The sequence below is a fragment of the Osmerus eperlanus genome, chromosome 20 (assembly GCF_963692335.1).
Source record: "Osmerus eperlanus chromosome 20, fOsmEpe2.1, whole genome shotgun sequence".
Lineage (NCBI taxonomy): Eukaryota > Metazoa > Chordata > Actinopteri > Osmeriformes > Osmeridae > Osmerus > Osmerus eperlanus.
The window spans coordinates 6,687,969-6,709,656 of record NC_085037.1 but is presented as its reverse complement, the minus strand read 5'-3'; the positions used below and the strand labels follow the sequence as shown (position 1 = coordinate 6,709,656).

General features: G+C 45.8%; 1 protein-coding gene across 1 annotated transcript; it reads left to right on the top strand.

The window, feature by feature from the left end:
• Positions 1-3,992: 3,992 nt before the first annotated feature.
• elp2 (elongator acetyltransferase complex subunit 2) lies at positions 3,993-20,083 on the top strand. Its single transcript, XM_062445740.1, has 22 exons — positions 3,993-4,321; positions 4,502-4,580; positions 4,735-4,805; positions 4,891-5,032; positions 6,066-6,143; positions 6,504-6,568; positions 6,697-6,766; positions 7,263-7,409; positions 7,673-7,768; positions 7,988-8,085; positions 12,583-12,720; positions 12,807-12,956; positions 13,653-13,844; positions 13,924-13,993; positions 14,089-14,187; positions 15,392-15,449; positions 16,186-16,258; positions 16,795-16,990; positions 17,960-18,081; positions 18,352-18,485; positions 18,610-18,729; positions 19,354-20,083. Exons 1-22 carry the CDS (start codon positions 4,094-4,096, stop codon positions 19,520-19,522), a joined length of 2,595 nt encoding a protein of 864 aa, XP_062301724.1. The 5' UTR covers positions 3,993-4,093; the 3' UTR covers positions 19,523-20,083.
• Positions 20,084-21,688: the final 1,605 nt, after the last annotated feature.

The window sequence follows — 21,688 nt, the reverse complement described above, 5'->3', positions numbered from 1 at the left end:
TTTGTGCTGCTTTTCAGCTTTTCTGGAACAATTTTTTTTCACTTTCAAAGGATAAGCAATTGGTTCTATAGGCTATGTTAAATATACAAAAAAAAGACAATTCAAAATCAGAGGCAGCATAACAAGATCATTGAACCATGTCAAAAGGAATCCCTTGCGCCTTCTCAACCCTGACATTTCACAGCTGAAGTGAGACAATCAATGGCAGCCTGGGAGAGTAGGGCTGGCCTAGAAGTCTGTCTGCTCCAACATGGCAAAGAGGGATATGGAGCTTGCCTTTTGTCAGCCGTTCACATCAACTATCCCATTGATTTGTCTCTAACCAAAGACCGGCTATCTCCACAAGCTGATCTATAGAACTAGGTGTTGCTCATTGTCTAATGTCCCAGATACAGGAACGGCCTAACCCTAGTTTATGGTGAATACAATGTCTGAATGGAGATAGTGATCCATGCATGTATAAATCTTGCTTTCTAGGAAAACATAGGCTTCAAACCAGCCATCTTTGACCTGTCGTCACATATTTGTTCATACAGAACAAATGATACAACACTGATCAGGAAACAAGTCATGATCATGTGAACTGTGATTGTAGATAACCCTGTCCCAGTGAGAGCACTGGATGACAAGTGACCCCACCCCCAGTCTGTCTGCCTGCCCACCCATCACTCACAAACGTTGTGTTTATTTAAAATCCCAGAGCTGGGCTTTACTTAAAACCACCTTGTTTATACAGCGTGCACATGAACACAGGCACACATACAACAGAAGCACACAGACGGAACCAGCAGCACTGGGCTGCATCATTACGATGGAATTCCAGAATAATCAGTAGTTCTATAACAGTGTGGTGTGTGTTCCACTGTGAGGATTGAGGTATCTACTTTTTGGGGTTGGTAGTGTATACAAAGAAGATTGGCTGCTTTAACCATATAGCACCCCCGCCCTAATTGACATTGAATTGCAGTGTAACATTCTTTTGCCTTAGTGTGTAGAGACAGAGTAAAGATTGTGTATTAACTGTTACAAAAGGGTATTATCCTGTTTGTAAGAAGTGACTGTTACACACATAAGACATTCACAGAGAAGCAGAGCACCTGTTATGCAGAACAATTTGTATTTTTCTTTTTTTTCCTATTTTAAAAATTTGGCAAGCTACTTTGCGTTCTTACTGAGCTTTGACGAGTTGTCTGAGTAGAAGCAGAGAGCTCTCTGTGAGCTTGTGAATAGTCGTATACCAACTGTATTAGTTATTGAATAATAAATGTTTGTGCTTTGTGTGATTGTCTTACTAACACCTTTAGGACTTTAGGACTACCGACTTATACTCTCTCTCTCTCTTTCTCTCTATCTCTCTTTTCCCCTGCCCCCCTGACTCTCTCTCCCTGTCACTGTCTCTTTTGCTCTCTCTCTCTTTCACTGCCCCTTCCCCCTTTTTCTTTCTCTCTCTCCATCTCTCTCTTGCTCTCTCTCTCTCTCTGTCCATGTGGCGCCCTGCTCTCTCTTTCACTCTCCCTTCTGCATGGCCCAGGGGACAGGATCTGCTGAGCTGAATGTACAGATTGTGAAGCGAGGGTGATTTCCTGTGCCTCCAGACATGAAATAAGCGTGCTCGCTCTTATTCTCTCCTCTGAGGTGTCAAAGGAACGAAGGATCGTGCCGCCATAGCGCTCTCTCAAGGCTTTCCGCGGGCGTTTCGGGGGCAGGCGTAGGAGGTTGTGTTTGAGACGTGGTGTTGCGGTGACGCTGAGACACCACAGCACATTGTGGAAGTCTTAGAACTCGATCTAACATTGTCAGAGGCTTTATGGCCATTATTCGTCACTCACAGGAGCGGTAGTGCAGTTCTAATATCCAATCCGTACAACACAGGAGATGGGAGAAGCTGGCTTCATCCCTGGGTTCACAGCCATGATCCCAGGTCCGAACCTAGTTCATGACCTCTGTGGTTGAAACTGGAAGGGTGTTTGGACAGATGGGGTGGTCATAGAACGGGGGGGAAAAGTATTTTGGGAACACATCAGGATGATATATTCATGAGGTGAGCAGAGCCATTCAGAGTACCACTCCAACAGCAAGCGTACCTGGGATGCAACCAAAATATGAATTATCTGTGTCTGTGTGTCTGTCTGTCTGTCTGTCTGTCTGACTGGACCGTGTGTGTTCTCTGCCATGGATGCCTAGTTGGCAGGGAGAAGACCTTGGAGGCCCAGACGTTAATTGTGTGTAAACACAAACCGTCAGCAGCAGAAATCAGACGCAGCTGCCAGTAATCTTGGCTTGTTTTGTTTTTGCACTTCCGCTGTTACATAACGGCAGACACTTCGCAGCCCCCCCCCTGCCCCATACACACACACCTACAAGCTCATTAGTGCTCTCGCCATCCAGCGCTCTGGAGTCTGGAGTTTAGCAGATTATTTTTTTAATCTCTTCTTGCTGTTGTTGTGTGCAGGTAGGGGTAGCACATAGACACATGCCCTCTTTCACTCTCGCTCATACATGCACACACACACACTCTCTTTCTCACACACGCAGGAGTTCCTCTGAGGGAATGACAGGGGTTTGACGTTTACTGGAAACAGCGATTATCCTGGACCAACTCCTCAATCTGTCCAGGGCTCTAGCAGATAATGAGGCCATCATTTCCGATGCTGTAAGTGTGTGTCTACTGGCTACTGGTGGGGTCAGACACACAGAGCAGTAAGGTGTGGCTTATGAGGCTGGGGGGGAGGGGGAGGGGGCACACTGTGGCTGAACCACAGGTTCTCCTGCTGTAATGGCCTGCTAAACAATGTGCTAGTCAGGGCATGCACTCGTCACACACTAGCACAGAGCCTTGCATCCCCAAACACTATTGTTTAGCTAACCATACTGCATAGCCCCTGATTCCACTACACTAACAGCTACACTGGAGTAAAAACAACAAATCAGTGAGCCCAGAGGCATATCTCTCTCTCTCAAACTCTTGAATTGAAGAAGACAGGAGGATATCCTGGTCTGAGTAGAGCAGCAGTACTCACACAACAGTCGGCACAGCCAGGCAAGGGGAACATAAAAGAAACAAGTGTATTTGACAGACAGGATTTTTGTAGTGTTATGTCTTCACATCAGTTCTCTTCCAGAGAAGAGATATGAGGGTATTCTCCGTGGAGAGGTCGCCCTGCTCTGACGAGTCACTCTTGAGTGTCTTGCCGGCTGATGTCGTCTGAGGGGGTGATGTGACAATGGAGGAAGAGTGGAATCTATTTTCTCCTGAAGTGTTGATAATGATGCGTCCAAATACCAAACCCCAAGGGCTGTTTTCATCTCTCGCTCTGTCTCTCTCTGCCTCTTGCTCACTGACACGCGCATACAAACACACACACACACACTTTTGTTCTCTCGCGATTCAAGACCATCACTCTTCCTCCTTTTTGTATTGTCATTAATCATCTCATCTCAAGGGTTCACATACAACAACAGATTCTTTCTTGTGATGTTGTCAAGCGGGGAGCAAGAAACCACTTCTGACAAAACTGTCGCCCTAACCTTTGAAAGCAAGCATGTCTGGAGGAGCTGTTCTAACCAGGGCACTCTGACAGCACAGCTGAGGTCAATCATTTCCGACTACAGGGGAAATCTGTTAAATGTAGCCCTATGTCTCAGACCAAGGACTGGGTCAATACAACGTCAACACCAATTAGGAGGTGAAATGAGAAATTCCACTCTTGAAACTCCATTTGAAAAACCTTTGAGGCGCTGTTGATCTAGTTTGAATACATTACAAAAAGATTTTCCAGGGATATTGCTTTAGCCCTTTGTTTATTGCTAATATTGTAACTCTAATAGTTTGTTAAGACGTCACTTCAGACGAACGTCACGATATGACGTGTGATTAGTGGTAAATGTAGGCCTATAGGCCTAGTTAATTATTATTATTATTTTTAAATCAACTGTTTGAATGGATGATTGTATAGCGCCATCTACTGGTATGTATTCAATAATACAGGTGAAGAAATTATCAACAGAATTGAAAGTTACAATTGCTGATTTGCATACTATAAATTATCTCTAAATAACTTTAGGTGCGCACAGCTCGACTGTGTGGACATTTATGGAACATAATTATCAAGTAGTGCACTCCATGATGGGAACGTTTCATCACGCGGTTATTTACAGTAACACACCGCTCGCAGTAGTCAGAAGAAAGATGGCGGCGCCCGTGATGCAAACATGCCATGTTGCATGTTGTGCAAATCGAACCCCAAATGTTCTTTCGTGGGGTCGTGGGGGTCTCATAGCATACGGAACATGTCATTCGGTCGCTGTTTATGACCCAAAGGTAAACGGTTGCTTTCAAAATACATACGTAATTACCCTAAACCAGACAGCTACACGACAGCTAGCTAGTTCATCCTTCTTGAATTTCCTTTACTAGCTAAAAAATACATAGCTCAGCAAAGTTGAACTATTTAATGTAAATTATTTTATTAACCTCGCAACGACTGTTTTTTGTCTCCAGGAAAAAATTGTTGTCGCTGTCCTGAACGGACACACCGGCAGGGTGAATACCGTTGAGTGGGTACACAGACAAGATTGTGGTGAGTAGCCTAGCTGTCAAAATGTTGGCATCATTGTTAACTGGCAAAACACCTTACCCTATGCATAGAGCAGGCATCCCAATACCACACATCTGTTACTGTTCATGGACGACTCTGACCAATATTGTTATTGTGATTCTGTTGACGGTCACAGATGCTGAAACCCACCTTGTGTCAGGAGGGTCAGATAACTGTGTTATACTCTGGGAGGCTCAAGATGGCAAGGTAGGGTTTAGGCACACACGCACACACGCATCCAATATGATATCAGGGTCACACACCTCACACCTGTGTTGTCTTGTGTTCCCAGTTTGCCAAGGCTGTGGAGTGCACAGGCCACACAGGGCCTGTGTGTTCAGTTGATGCTGTCCACCTGGACCAGACCCAGATCCTCATCGCCTCCACTGCATCTGACTCCTCAGTCAGACTCTGGCTCAGCAACAGGACTGAAGGTGGGAGAGGCCAGGTGGCTCTGATTATATTACCCCAAAGCCTGGCTAAACCTAGCCCGGCTAAACCTAGCCCGGCTAAACCTAGCCCGGCTAAACCTAGCCCGGCTAAACTTAGCCCAGCTCAGTCCAGCCCAGCTCAGTCCAGCTTAGCTCAGTCCAGCCTAGCCCATAGTATTATGATTGTGTGTGTAGATTGAAAAAGGACGTATTCAAATTATCATTACAATTTAATCTGTTCAAAATAATATGAATTAAAAACAGGTTTGAGGGCTTGTCTTAGTGTTATCTTCCGTCTCACAGTGATTAGCACAGCGATGAGCATGGTCTAATACGAGGCAGCGTGTGTGGGTGGTCTGCTGTCTCACTTGGCACCACTCTCTAGCTTACACAACTCCCGAAGACATGGCATGCATCGCTATCAAACTGCCAACTCTCCCCATTTTTATATCTTTAATGTCTCTAATTAGATGTGATTAATCGTGTACTTCTTAGCCTGGGTCAGAGACAAAGCTATGTTTGTGTAGTTAAATGTGAGTGGTGGGTTGAGCTGCTCCCTGGAGACTTGTTTTGTCCAATGTTAAAGTCTTTTTTTTTTGGGGGGGGGGGGTTGCGTCGCTATTAGGCAGGGAAAGGCGAACACTGATGATATATGACAGTTATGGAGTGTGTGTGTGTGTGGGCACGCTGAATCATATCCTGGGGGCGAATGATCTGATCTGCCAGGTCTGAACTCTGCCAGCCAGCTTGTGTCAGTTTGTCCCTTGTGCTCGTAAAAGACCCTCGGGATGCTGATTAAAAACATGTCACCTTCTGACAAATGTGTTCCACCACTATTGTCAAATTAGCTGTTTCACTGCCTCCCGCTCTCCGAGATGTTAATAAAATCATTGTAAGGGTTGTTGAGTTAGTGACGCTTCTTGATGGATGGGGCCCAGCGATTTTTTTAAAACATAATTTCATATTCATTTTGTGGAAGATTACTCATCGAGTATTAGAAAGGCTAATTCTCTCTCCCTTTCCCCTCTCCGCTCAGCTGAATGCATCCATACCATATCATTCGGTAGCGGGTTCATGATGGATGTCTCACTGGCACTGTTGCCAGGCAGCAGAGGTAAGCCCTTTCGAGATGTCCTACCCCATCCATGCATCGTCCCCTTATCCTGAACCCAAACCACCCACCCACCCCCACCCACCCATATAGTATAATGTGTACTTGAATGTCATATTCAAAACCCAATCTGCACTTCAAGTGTCTTATGTGTCACATTATTGCAACTTTTTCCTTGTCTGTCCTCTGTTTAACGCTTTTCCTGACCCTTTCCCTCTGTACCTCGACTCTCCCTCCCCCGCTTCCTAGCCCACCCCTACCTCCCTTCCTCCCTCCTGTCTACTCTCTCGCAGTCAGAATTGCAGTCTGCTTCACTGAGCCAGCATGACTGGGTACTACTAACCCTTCTCACACTTCTTGCAGTTCCCATACTGGCCTGCGGTGGTGACGACTGCAAGGTCTATTTGTATGTGCAATCGAATGGACAGGTAAGCTCACTGACACGCACGTTGACTTTGGACAGAATAGGCCTGAACAGAATGGAACCGATGTTGAAAAGTAGTTGGTTTAAATGGATCTTCTTTGACCTGTAGTATCCTGCCTGGTTCTTTCTCAGTTTCAGATGGCTCTGTCGTTGCCAGGACATGATGACTGGATAAGAGGCCTGGAGTGGTCTTCTCCCCTAGGTGAGCACTACAGCTGTCGAAGTTTATGGAAGGGGACATAGAAACCTTGCCTGGGAACCAGATTAGTCTAAGAACTTGTGATTTATTTGCTCTGGCAGATGGGTCTGGCCACCCTCCTGTTCAAACTAATTTTCATCCAACCAGAATCAGTTTGGCCCAATTACAACCATTAATCTAATTAGGGTGCGGGTTTGATTTCGAGGACTGTGCAGAGGAGTGCAGTTGACGCATATTCGTAAATAACCAAGATGACTTTTTGTGGATAACAGCATTGCAGTACTGCAATAACAGCATTTGGTCTAGCAGGGGAGCACTTGCAAGTAGGGCATATGCATTTGTTATCTGGTAATGGGTATGAATCCCATCTCCCATCATCAGTCCAAATATTTGAATCCCATTGTTTGAAAATATTCACATTTCACTCTTTAGTCTCCTATTCTTAGCAATTTGTTACATGAGGAGTTTCAGTTTGAACTAATGTTCCTCTCCCATCCAGAGGGGGAGCTGTTGCTAGCCAGCTGTTCTCAGGACAGTCTGATCAGGGTGTGGAAGCTGTGTGTCAAGTCTGGCTCCGAGAGAGACGTGCAAGGTGATCCCACCATCATCAAGATGAAACAGGATGTTTTCACAGTGACGAGGAGAGGTGAGGAGGGGTTTCTGGAACTGGGCGTTGAAAAAACAGAAATGTGTTAATTCAATTCGAGCAACCGGTTAAGGGGTTAAGGCGTCTTCTTTTTTTTTTTACTCAGTAGCATTAAAGCAATGTCATGGAAAATGGATGTAGCATGTGAGGGCTGGTGGAGTGTGGACAAGCACTGAGAGGGTGCCTCTGGAGACTGTTGAGATGCACCCGTAGGCACTTGGCAGGAGTTCTAAGTGTGTCATTTCCTTGTCTCCTTGCTACAGATGTCTCCTCAGCCTATGCTGTGTCTCTGGAGACAGTCCTGGCTGGCCATGAGAACTGGGTCTATGGAGTCCACTGGCAGCCTCCTGTCACCAAAGGTAGGCTGAGTTATATAAAGATATGGCGGTCACACAGGTATTAATATTATTTGCAAGTTCAAGTTTCGATTTTACCAAGCTATTTAGGGCTCGTCTCTTTGAGGTTCAAAATCTCTTTAACAGAGAACTGTAAGACTGCCGTGCATCTGTCTGGCTATTTGTTTGTGTGGTTGTTTATCAAGTTGGACTGTGACATTATCTTGTTTTATTCCCCTACAGGTGGTGCGCTGCGCCAACCTCTGAGTCTGCTGTCAGCCTCCATGGACAAGACCATGATCCTCTGGGCTCCGGAAGAGGAGGGGGTGTGGGTGGAGCAGGTCAGTGTGGCTCCTCCAAAACTATTGTCTTGGACGGACAGTCCCAGGTTCCTGAAACTGCTGAGTTGTTGATGACATGTTATTACTAAGAGGTGAAGACACTGTCATTTCTGTCAATCCGAACCCTTTGACGGCGCTTGACCCAAGACGGAAACAATTCAACAAGTAAAACTTTATTCGAATCAAACCTTTCTTTCTGAGAATGTAAGAGTGCACTTCACAAAAAGGAAGATTAAAAAAAACACCTCCCTACCTAGTTCGCCTTTGTACTCTTCACTTCCCCACTGTGAGACTGACTGGATAGAAATAGCAGTGATGGACGGCGGCCTGGTGAGACTGGGCTGCTGGAGGTTGTCCTTCCCATCTCCCTGCCATCACTCACAGACTCTTTTTAGAGTCTGCTCCCTGGGACGAATCGACAGGGTATGAAGAGTCTAACTGAAGACCTGCCCGAACCTTACACTTCTCTCTTTTTTTTTTTTTTTTTGGGGGGGGGGGGGGACTCAAATTTTTGTTCTGTTTCTCTCACTTTTTTGTCTTCTCAATCCCCCTCCATCTTTTTCTCTCATCTTTTTTCCCTCTCTCTCCGAGCTGAAGAACATATGCCAGGCTAACTTTAACAGAAGTGTGGAAGTTGGACCTTACCATCTGGCCAAGAGGGGCAGGTGAATTCTGGGGGAGATTGGATGCCTTAGATAACCTTTCTCCTCAAACTTGATATACACACACACAACACATATTCTATGCGCAGCTGCTTAAGTAATCAAGAAAGCCTGACCCTTGCCACTCACTCCAAACAGGCTTTCTGAGGGGCGCCTCAGCCGAAGATGACAGGAAGGGTGCCTAATCAGTGGCACAGGGTGACTTTGATCTCTGCCTTTGTGTCTACAGAGTCTGGAAACCAAGACAAGGCCTCTGTAGTTGACGGAAACATTTCGTGCTCCTGTGCGTCTCCGTTTTTTCTTTTTTTCCATCTGGATCTTGATTAGGATCATGTGTAACAGCTTCTAGCTTTATTAGACTGTCAAATCTAAATGGAATAGCATTGTACACCTAAAACCGAAATCGGTTGTGAAATAAATAAAAAAAACTGGTACAAATATCCAGGTTGCCAGGTCTTTGGACAGACTGTACATAGAACCCCCCCCCCCCCCCTCCCCCCCACCGAGTAACCTCTTTGTTGTTCAGAGTGTGAAAGTGCATATTATATGATGGTATGCTCTGAACCTTTTTTTGTTGTCACCTTGCCTTTTTTTCAAACGGAGAGCAAAACCCTTTGAACTGACAGGTTCCCTGTCTACAAAGGAAGTGTCTGTTATCGCGCACCTCAATGCTTTGCAGAACTTAATCGCTGATTTCTACTAGCTGGCATACCAGTGGACAGCTTAAGATGTGAAATGTGTAATTCACGTTGGGCTAGCATTTGACAATAGCCCTTTATTAATCCAAAACCACTTGAAGAGAACCCTGCAAGGCGCCACTTAAAAGGAGTCTGGAGCGACTATGAAAAGACCAACCACTCCTTGAGCGGGTTTTGTCATGCAGGTTACAAATTATACCGTGGCATCAAGAAACGAGGTATTGACATTTAAGCCTTTTCATTTGAGCCTCTAACAAGTCGTGGTTCCTGAGCTAACCACGTCCGGATGTCATTTTGGAAACCCCTCTTGCGGCAGAGCGTGAAGGTGGTCGGACAATTTTATAGTCTTTTAATTAGTCAACACCAATGCATTATGGAAAAATAACTACTGCCACTGTGCTGGTTTCCTCTGCTTCCCTTTCTCCAACCTCATTCACCTCCTCTTTTTTTGTCATCCTACTTCCCACTCTCCCCCTTCTCAAGTGAACTTGACACACTTGACGTCCATATTGCTGCCCCCCTCGTAAACAAGACAGATGACGGCTTTCTGCCTCCACCAACTTTTTTGGCATGATGTACAGTTGGCCATTGTGCGTGGAATTTTAAAATCAATCTGCTTAATGTCGCTCAGAGTGATTGGCACAGAGTATCAGTGCCATTAGTCCTGGCGTATCACTGATTTAGGGGTGTGGCATCAAAGGTCCTTGATGACCAAGCGTACTCCTTAAGGCAGGAAGAGGAAACAGAGGATAGGTTGATAGGAATTAAGACCAGACCATATCAAACAGGCTCATCTGGTTCTTTTCGCCTCAGATTTATAATAGTACTGTATTCATTTGCTTTTATCCAGAGCAAGGTATAGTACATGGGGGAATTTGAATCTTCGACCCCTTGATCTGCAGTCTAATGCTCTAACCCCAGAGCTATACCCTCCTCCTTTAGTAGTTGTGGGTGCTGAACCAGTGAGCTAAGTTTGACCTTGTTGTATGGAAAAGCTGTGGATTTGTTTGGTACTGTGAAGAATCTAACTACAGATATAAGTATGTTTGGGTATTAATAATCATCAACAAAACTAAAGTTTTGCACCCAAAGGACAGTCCAGATGGATTAAATTGCTCCTCCTATTTGCAAACACTCCAGACAAGGTAATTCGGTCCTATTACATTCCAGTAGGTAATAGAATGTTCCATAAATCATCTTGAATCATGAAAATGAAATTGAAAAACTAACAGATATTGGATAGCAGGAACTGGCCACAGGCCACTGTGCTGACTCAGCCCGACAATGCTCTCCAGAGGGAACAGTTACTGCCATCGATCTGAATAGATCTTGCACTTCTGCCAGATTTACCTTGAAATACCATGGAGTCCTGTTGTGTTTCATTGAGAATGTTTACGAGTTGGCAGGGCCAGCCTTGCCCTGGCCTTCCTAGTCACTCTGGTACATCTTCATTTTTACTTAGTTAAGTGACATTCACTGAACAGCGATGCTTGAGTAGTTTCAAACTGTTGGAGGACCAATAAAATCATATTTATTGGATCATTTCATTTTTGAAGATTGCTCAATCAGCTGAAGATGAAAACAATGTAGGCAATCTCAAATCAACAAAATGTTCACTGCAGTGGTGTTTTCTAGAAAACATTTGCTATTTCTAGGTTCTATTTTGAAATATTTCTGTGGGGCTTTTGTGTTGGAGATGTTATTTCTGTGTAGCTCCACAATCTTACAGTAAATACAGCTGGATACACAACCTTCTGCAGATGGAGCTGCTAATGTAGTCTTTTCTTCTCTTTTGGTTTCTCATTTTCATTGGGAATTAATGTCAGAAAACGGGACGAATTCATGTGTAAATTTGACGCCCTCTTTGCATATTTTTTTTAATATGTCTTAATGTTATCACTCAATTATAATCCTCTTTTCCCTAGAATCCTCTCTACTAGGAATGTAGGCCTTCTTGTTTACCAAGTAAATAATCATCTTCATTTGGTTATGCATAATTGGCCAACCACTTTGTCTGGAAATTGTCCAAATCTGACAGACTTAGATTAAATGAGTTGGGATACAAGATTCAGTAAAATAGCATTTTCACAACAGTGTTGTTTTGTTTTTTAAGTATGCAATAGGGTGATTAATTTGCTAAATTAACCATACTTCAGATGGTCAAATCCATACTTTGTACCTACTGCATAGTGTTGTTTGATAATTTAGAGATTTAATTGAACAGAAGGGTTTTGGAGCTAATTAGTTTGGGTTATGTCAGATAGGGCTGCTCAGTCATCTAGGAATGCACAGTTTCAACATATAATCCAAACATACAACTCTGCTGTCATTACACACAGGTCAGAGAGGCTGTCTCAATCCAATTATTCAAATCACACTCCTCTGTTCCTTAGCTTTGCTGGGTGTTTTCTGGCTGTTTGTTAAATACGATACAGTGAGCCGGAGCAGCTCTCATTATCGCATTAGACAAATGTAGTTCCAAAGACCGGAAGAAAATGGGACAAACACTATTTATTCCCCGGACTATGCTAATATGTCCCACTTTGCATCATTTCTGGCTTCTCTTGCCTGATTGGAAATGTTTGTATGCTTCCGTTGTTTGAAAAGAGGAGATTGGAACACTCGCAGGAAGCAGATTTAAACATGAAGTTGAGCAGCTTTTTAAAGTCTTCAGTTTTAAGAACCATGTTGCTTGAAGTTGACTAACAGTCCACAGGTGTAGACAAAGACTAGATGCAACCACACACCACAGAAAGGTTCAGTGGGTTGTGTAAGATCCCTCGTATCAAAGTCGGGCCTAGATGTTCATAAACAAACCGTGTTCAGCTAAATGAAATACTCAGAGGTGCTTTCAGAAAAACAAAAATGGGCTCTGTGTCTCCCATGTCTGTGGCACCTGATCTCATGATCATGTCGTTCTGGAGCCAATGTTTCTGACCCGGAAGGCGAACTATCCCTGCCAGCTGAGGCCAGTGAATATGTCCTCTAGCTGGACCTGATGGAGCCCAGGCACAACTAGGGAGCCCATGAACACTATGACTACTGTTCCTATCTTCCCCTTCTGCCTTCCCCTCTGTCTCACTTCCTCCTCCCATATCCCCTTCATGTTCTCCTCCTCTTCTTCCCCCTCGCTGCAGGTGCGTGTTGGGGAGGTCGGAGGCAACACACTGGGGTTCTACGGTTGTCAGATGAGCCCGGATGGGTCCATGATCGTGGCCCATGCCTTCCATGGGGCCCTGCATCTCTGGTACCAGGACCAGAACCAGCACCAAAAGGTAGGTTCCGGCGAATGGTAGGGAACTGGGGTTGTTCGGACACAGGGACCTGCAACTCCTCTTTGTGTGTGTTCTCCGATCCCCAGGGAGAGTGGAGGCCGGGGGTGGTGATCTCAGGACACTTCAGCGGGGTTCAGGACCTAAGCTGGGACCCCGAGGGAGAATTCCTCCTTAGCGTGGGTCTGGACCAGACCACCAGACTGCTTACCCCCTGGAGGAGGGGGGGACGCACAAAGGTAGGCCACAGGGAATGCAGCGAGGGCCTGGGTTAGTAACCTGCGCTCCTCAGTGTCTCAAGTTTAGGTTAGTCAGTGCTTTTCTGACAGCAGATACCTGCCTCTGTAGCCACTTAACATAAACACTTCATGAAGTGTTATATTATGTTATTCTAACACTATTGGAAGATTTTGAATGAAGATAAAAGTCTTATGTTTAGATTCATGGTAGTACGACACATTAGGTGGCACATTTTGTTGCAGTCAAATGACTACATTTAGTAATGTGTGTGTGTGTTTAAGGCAAACCTAAGCAGATAAATGTGTTTTTCTGCCTCATGTAAACACGTATAGATTCTTCATACATTTTAAAAAGGCTGTCTATGCTCCAGGGGAAATTTGTTGACGAGCTGTTCTGAGATTGCAATCACTTTGCATAATGCCTATTGTGTAAAAGAACAAGACCTGTTGACATAAATAAGACATTTCAGTGACAGCCACTCAAGACTCAAGTCCTACACGTCTTTAATAAACATTCCTGCCATTTTAAGGAGAATTTGCTGACTCTTAATTGGTAGAGGCCACCCTGTAGTAGAGATGATCATTAAGAACTGACAATAAACTAATATTGAAGGACATTCCGATAACTTGAACCCATGATTATATATATTTTCTCTTATCTCTCTCTTTTTCTTTCTCCATCCCTTCAACGCTTAGACCACCTGGCATGAGATCTCACGACCCCAGATCCATGGTTACGACATGCAGTGCCTGGCCATGGTCGGGAGGTTCCAGTTCGTCTCCGGGGCGGACGAGAAGGTCCTCCGAGTTTTTCGTGCCCCACGCAACTTTGTGGAGAACTTCGCCAACATATCTGGCAACCCGCTGGAGAAGCTGCTAGCCTCTAGTGTGAGCATCACTTGTGTTTTTAATGTCTTATCATTATTCATAGGACTCCATTGAGTATTGTTTGTGTGTGTGTTCCCAGGACACTGCAGAGCTTCCAGAAGGTGCTAGCACACCAGCACTAGGCCTGTCCAACAAAGCTGTGTTTCAAGGTGCTCCCTTTAAAATCCACTCTCTGGAGCTTTTGAAATTGTCCAATGATGGATCCGATGTAATTTCTCATTGGTCATTGCACTGTGATTGACAGATGATCTCACGTCAAAGACCTATCAGGAAGGTGAGCCGGGGTTCAGCAGTGTCTCTGACCAATACCAGGAGTCCTATTTCCACCCTCTCACCCTCAATGGTAATTGTAAACTCTTCTTTTCTCCCTGTGATTGGCTAAAAGACTTAGTTTCTCCCCCCCCCCCCCCCCCCCCTTCTTCCTGACGGAAGTAATTCCGGTAAGAGACAATGATATCCAGTCTTCATGACAAGTAGTTATTAGACACTGTTCTGCCTTACCCCCTGCACAGACAGAGAACGTAGAGACAGGGAGAGACACAGAAAGGTGTTGAGGGGACGTACATGTTAGTCATTAGGTAGAAAGAGAGGGTTTGAAGAGATGGATAGAGCTATGGACAGCAAAAAGGAGGAAGCGTAATCCATCGGGTATAGAGGGACCATTAGAACTAGCAGTGGGCTGGAGAGCTGTGATCAGGATTGAAGCAGCTCCTCTTTCTGCCATTGTAATTAGAACCATGTCTGATCTGGGATTGCAAAGTTTGTATCGATGACCCGGGGCAACGCAGAGAGCGAGCAGCACACGGTCCCGTTAACGGAATAACGGCAATTCACTGATTAGCTTCAGAAGCGGGAGGGGGGGTTATAATTAGAAGAAATATGTAGCTGAGGGTAAATAGTAAAGGAAAAGGGAAGAAAAAATGGAATGAGGGCCTTTCAATTACATGGTTAACCGACGAATCTCCGAGAGGGAAAGAGATTGCGTAAGAGTCTGTGACTAGGAGGAGGACAAGATTGACATGGGAGGAGGGAGATAGACAGATGGAGACGGGGCGGGGGTCCATGGGGCCTGAAGCTAAGGGGGGCGTTAAGAATTGAACGATAAAGGGGCCGTTGTTCAAAATAGCTTTTGGAGAAAATGACTGGTTGGAGGGGCTAAACGCAGGGATGCCACGTGTGATGCTAAGGAACATTGTCTCGAGGCGTCCATCTTGTTCTGGAACTCATGTCTCTCGCTCTGTCTAACTCTCTTCCTCTCATCCACTTTTACCCCTTTCTAATTTATCTTTCTCCTTTCTGCTCTTGCTCTCCCTCTTTCTTTCCTTCTCTCTTTTTTCAGTGTTTCTAATTCTCTCCCTCCCCCTCTTCTTGTTTAACATGAGAGGATTAAAAACAGTGAAATGATAATGGCCTCTTGGATGTAATCCTCATGTTGTAAATTAGAAACCGCTTGGATTTTAATTGTAAAACTGTTGGAATTTCGAGTGTTCCATCCTGCAATTATGTGTTAAAAAAAAGCCTGTTTGCACGCACGTCTGTTTCTCCAGAACCCCCACCTGAAGACCACCTCCTTCAGAACACACTATGGCCCGAAGTCCAGAAACTGTGAGTACTTTATTGTCCGTGAGCGCACACACACAAACAACCTACCTAGTCCTTTTGTAAATGATGTTGAATCCACCTCCTCGTCAGCCCCTAGAGAATCATCAGCTTTGGCATTTCTCCGGAAGAGTCTGTCAGTGTATTTGGTCTGATGTATTTTTACCCTCAAATCCCTTTTGGCAAAACATGTTGAATAATTGAACAAATAATAATATAATGAGTAAGTGGAGTTTTTATTTTGCAGTATAATTAATTCTCAGTATAATGAATTATTTTCTCACCATCCTCCATACAAAAGATCTTCCCGTGCTACAAGGCTTTGTTGTCTGTTGTCTTAAATGTCACCAAACACCAACAGACAATGTGATTGTCAGCGAGCTGAAAGCAGTTAGGGTTTTGTGAGTGATTAGCTTAGCGTCATCACTCCCCGCTGTCAGCGAATGCATTCACCATGTTGATGGCTGTCTCTCTCCACTCTGCCTACTTATTCACCAGTAAAGCACAGATGCCTCGGCGTTCAGGCATCACTGAATAGCATCTCTGAGCAATGAGTGTGTGTGTGCATGCGCACGTGTGCCATTACCTGTTCAGTTGCTAGCAGCTGGGCCACCAGAAGCCAAGTGAGGCACATTCTCAATCTTGTTTTCTGCTTCAGACATTTTTCACACAAGTTCACCTTTTGACTAAGCCTCCTCCTCCACCCCTCCTCTTTTGCCTCTTCCGGTCTTTCCTCCTTCAGGTATGGACATGGCTTTGAGATGTTCTGTGTAGCCTCTGACAGCTTGAAGACGGTGGTGGCCTCCGCGTGTAAGGTAATGACACACATGGCTCGAGTACCGTCCTCCACACGTATTCCTAAGCATTGCTTTCGCTTGTCACCCTCCTCTGCCTGTCGCCCTTCTCTACATCATGGCCTGTGTTGAAACTGAGCTGAAGCTCATGTCAGCTCCATAGTCTGAAATGGTGTGACTGCTGAGTTTTGGAGACCTCTGGCCCTGACACTGTGTGTGTGTGTGTGATGACTCAGTGAAGGCTGGTGTGTGGCCTAGTGGTGCTGTCTGTCAGTACCGACAGAGAGACTGTGAAGGGAGACACACTCTGCATGTCGCCTGGGAGCATACCACTCACACACACACACACACACGCACACACACACACAGGTATGCATATGCAGCACACACGCACATCCTGTACTAGTCCAGGGTTAGACTCTGAGCTGTCAGTCGTAGCCAACTCCAGCTAGTGTCAAGTTGTGCACAGCTGGGAGAGCTGCATCATTGACCTTGGCCACACACAGGAACGCAATTTGCTGCATGCATGCGTAAAAATGCATCTCTTGCCCCCACAGGCATCAAAGGCGGAGCATGCGGCCGTGCTGCTCTGGAGCGCCTCCTCCTGGAGACAGCTGCAGGCACTTCCCTGCCACACCCTCACCATCACCCAGATGGCCTTCTCCCCCGACGCACACTTCCTGCTGGCCGTGTCCCGCGACAGGACCTGGTCGCTGTGGCAACGGGACCAGCCCCCACCCGGAGAAGACGCAGGTATGAGCCAAGAACGACTAGAGCTGTGATTGGTTGGTGTTGTGCCTCAAGGGCAATGGGGGATGTTTAGCCAATAGTTGAACTTCATATCCAATGACTCATCCTTTAATAATACATCAGTCCAATACCCAATATCAGTCCAGCTGATTGTGTATTGCAACAACACCCCCACCACCACACTGGCGCCCATTTGACTGTCTCCTCAGGCCTAAATGGACAGTGACAGCTGCTAACTGGTGGAGCCACTTCTGTCCTCCTCCCATTTGCCTGTGTGTGTGTGTGCGTGTGCTGCGATGCAGTCTGTTGTAGTTGAGAGCTGAATCACTCAGTGTGTGTGTGTTTAACTTCCACACCACTAGACCAGACCAAGGGAGTCTGGATGTGTCAGAGCTGATCCAACGTCCTACACCCCCCCCCTCCCTCCCACCATTCTTCCCTATACCTCCCTCTATCCTAGCCCCCCCCCCCCCCACACCCCTCCCATCACTGTCTGCCCTGTCAGCCACCCAGAAATCTCTATCAAATGGGTGCAGACATGCTCTCTACCTCATTGTCTGTCTATTGCTCTCACCCTCCCTCCCTCTCTGCCTCCTCCCTCCCTCTCTGTCACTGTGGTTAACCATGCCTGACTGGCCGGGCGGGGTGCTGGACAGCGGTGCTCGCCAAGCCTGAGATAGAGGAGACACGACCTGCGTGTGTGTGTCTGTGTGTACAGTTATTATCTAAGGCTTTGCAGTGGGGTCTGTGTGCTTGTTTGTCTAGTGGGCAGATAGACACCGAATCAACAGAATACAAATAACCTTGAGGAGAAAGTTCTAGACAGACTGCCAGGGAACATGCTGCCGTTTGATGACCACAACTTGCTTGGAGGGAAGACTCACATTTATTGGTTATTAATTAGATTGATCTGTTATGTATTGAAATGTTCTGATGTAATTACGCAATTTCTGTTTGTGTGTGTTTGCGTAGAACCCCATTTCTCCCTGTACACACACACGGGGAAGGACACAGCGGTACACACACGCATTATCTGGTCATGTGACTGGAGTGCGGACAGCAAGTACTTTGTGACGTCCAGTCGCGACAAGAAGGTAGGCTCTGGACCTGGGAATAATGACTATGTAATTATTGTTTTAATATTTAATGTTGTGTACAAAAACTGTGCTGCACTAATTCCAGCTGTTGCACATTCTATAAGACTTTAATCCGTGTGTGTAATAATGTAATGTGTTCATTAAGCAGACGCTTTCATCCAAAGCAACATACGGGAGGGGGGTTTGAACCGCAACCTCTTGATCTCCAGTCAAATTGTCTACCACTAAGCTATACCTGTGTGTGTGTGTGTGTGTGTGGCCGTCCAGGTCATGGTGTGGGGTGAGTGCAGTCCAGAGGCCAGTGCCAGTCCACCTGCCATCCGGCCCTGTTCCTCCATCTTGGACGTTGGGGATGCAGCCACTGCTGTGTCTTTCTGCCCCATTCCCTGCTCCGACCACAGGTAGCTCCGCCAATCCACCTACCAGCCAACCACAACATCTTTAGAGTTGGCCACATGCTGAACTCAAAACCAAACATGCCTCATGTAGATAGAGATTAGGTTCAGTGTGTGTTTTTCCTCCTAGCTACCTGTTGGCTGTGGGTCTGGAGTGTGGCAGGATCCTGCTGTATCGCTGGACACCCCCTGAGGACCCTGCTGAGAACAGAGGGGCAGACTGGATCCGACATGGGGAGACAAACGCCTTGTATCCTTCTTGTGTGTGTGTGTGCACGCACACACACACACACACACACACACAAAGCTGCAGGTTACAACTTAGACACACTTGTTTCATGACCAACCAGACAGTAGAAAATCCACATTCAGGGCTGAAGAGCTTTCCTGAGTCTGGCTGGTGTGGCTCTATTGAACCAAGCAGCTGTGAAGGGAACTTGTATTCAACAGGTTCTTTGTGAGTAGACTCTCTTTTGACCTCTTTTGATGGCTTTAATTTAGATGTTTTATTCCAGAGCAGCTAGGTTAGGGTGGGGGTTGGTGTGTGTTTGGGGGTGGAGGAAAGGAGTCTCTGGAGAGCACTAGAAGGCCATTTTCCAGGAAATATCCTGTGGCGTTTAATATCAAATAGTCTAGACTCCAGGGAATCTATTGTGAGTGTGCAGACTTAGCACTTTTATAAATGAGTTTGAGAAAGTGAATGCCTCATCAGCTTTTTAGAAATGCATGTATGGTTGTGTGTGTGTGTGGGTGTGTGTGTTTGGTGTTTCCATTGTATCTGTAATGACTGAGCCATTCTGACAAGCCTGTTAGACTGTGCCTGTGTCTCTAAAACTCACCCCTCCAAGTTTCCTTGACCACACGCCCCGACCAGTCAAAGTCACACCTTGGCAGTGAAGAGGCTTCGCTGGAGGCCGAGGGGGGGGCTGGCTGGGGTGGTCGGGGGCACAGCCACTGGAGAGGAGAGCCCCTGGGTCCAGCTAGCCAGTGCTGGAAATGACCACACTGTCAAAATCTTCAACGTCAACAGACTGGTTCTATAGGACACAGGATACTGACAGTGTACACACACACACACAAGGCTGTCTCTCCACACAGGACACTTCAATTAGTCAAGCAGTTATGTTCCACAAATGTATGTATATATCTAAATAAATAATTTTGTATGGATGATACGGGTGGGAATCTTTTGGTACCTCACGATTTGATTCGATTGTTGGGGTCACGATTGCAGCATGACATGCTGTATTGGACAGTTAATTGAAGTGTGACAGGAAAAGAATGGAGCGGGAGGAAGACATACAGAAAAGGGTGAAGGCTGGATTTGAACCCAGGCTGTTGTGGTACTTACCCAGCTTTCAGAGCACGCACACTAACCCAGTGAGCTAACAGGGGAGCCCTGCTTTCTTCTGGTTTTCTGACACCCCAACTCTGCAGGTTGTTACAACTAGATAGTTCAATGTCAAATGTAAATGTCGAGTGGAGATTATGATCCCTGATAGCTCAGTGGTTAAGGATGTGGGCTATTGTGTGAGGGGTCTTGTGTTCAAATCTGGCTGAAGGAACTTATTACTCTTTGACTTATAAATAAAACTCGACTTATAAATAAAACTGATAAAAGGTACATTTATTTTTAGACTCTTGATTGAGCCTTTCCTGGTGGGACGGTTGGGAGAGGGGATCTGGACAGTCGGGGAGTGCGCTGCGGTTACAAGGATCTGGGCCCATGAATGTGTTTGGCACTACGCTCTGTGCTGGATTTGAACCCAGGTCGTTGTGGTTTAGGCCCTTGATCTCAACCCACTACACCACCAAATTTCGATTCAATATATGCATACATAAAAATAAAAATAAATTGTGAATCGCAATTCATATGTGAAGCGATTTTTTCCCCATCCTTAATGGATGACTGTGTGAGTATATGTTCCAGGGTAGAACCAGATGGAGGCAGTGACACTGCTAATTCCTTTTCTGCCTCTAGAACTTATTAGTCAGTAAGTTACTGTGGAATGGATAGAATCAATAAATACATATAGGATGTGTACAGTGGCTTCTGAAAGTATTCAGGCCCTTTAACTTTTATCACACTATTGTAAATGTGTGTAAACAGCCATTTTTGCCCAATAATCTACTTAATTATCTATAATGAAAGTGAAAACATGTTTTCTATAAATCTTTGCAAATGTCTTACCTCAGTACAGAAGCTCCTTTGGCAGAAATGACAGCAGCGAGTCTTCTAGGGCAGTGGTTCCCAACCCTGGTCCTCAGGGCACCCCTGTCCTGCATATTTGAGATATTTCCCTGCTCCAACACACCTGATTCAAATGAATGGTCATAAGCAGGCTTCTGCAGAGATGGATAACGACGCATTCATTTGAATCAGGTGTGTTGGAGCAGGGAAACATCTAAAACATGCAGGACAGGGGTGTCCTGAGGACCAGGGTTGGAAACCACTGTTCTAGGGTACGTCTCTACAAGCTTTGCACACCTGGATCTGGGTCATTTATCCCCTTCCTGCCAGATCTTCTCAAGCTCTGTCAGTTGGGTGTGTGAACTGCTATCTTCAGATGGGGTTTAAGTCTGGGCTTTGGCTGGGCCACTCAAAGTTAGTCACAGACTTGTCCCAAAGCCACTCCAGCATTATCTTGTTTGTATGCTTCGGGTCATTGTACTAAAAGGTGAACTCTCGCCCCAGTGTGAGGTCCTCTGTATCCGGATGCATTCATCCTTCCATCAAGGCTTACAAGTCTCGCTGTCCCAGCTGCTGAAAAGCGCCCTCATAGAATAATGCTGGCACCACCATGCTTCACCGTAGGGGTGGTATTAGCCAGATTACCAACAGTGGTGTTTGTCAGACACAGATCAAATCCTCTTTTCTTCATGCTCCGAGTTCATTAAATGCCATATGTCAAACTTCAAGTGGGCTGTCAAACGCCTTTTATTCAGGCGTGGCCACTCTACCATAAAAACGATTGAAATAGTCGTCAATCTAGCAGGTTCCCCATCTCTGCCGTGGACTTCTGAAGCTCTCAGAGTGACCTTTGGGTCCCTTGGTCACCTCCCTGACCAAGGCCCTTCTTTCACGGTTGCTCAGTTTTGTCGAACGGCCACATCTAAGATGAGTCCTGCTGGTTCCAAACTTCTTCCATTTCACAAATTGAGGCCACTGTGTTCCTGGAACACAAAAATAGAAAATGTTTTATACTCTT

Coding starts and splice junctions, on each gene's coding strand:
- elp2 (XM_062445740.1), top strand. CDS start 4,094: ATGGAACATAATTATCAAGTAGTGCACTCCATGATGGGAACGTTTCAT. Junction 4,806..4,890: donor GGGAGGCTCAAGATGGCAAG/GTAGGGTTTAGG, acceptor TTGTGTTCCCAG/TTTGCCAAGGCTGTGGAGTG. Junction 16,991..17,959: donor CCCACCCGGAGAAGACGCAG/GTATGAGCCAAG, acceptor GTGTTTGCGTAG/AACCCCATTTCTCCCTGTAC.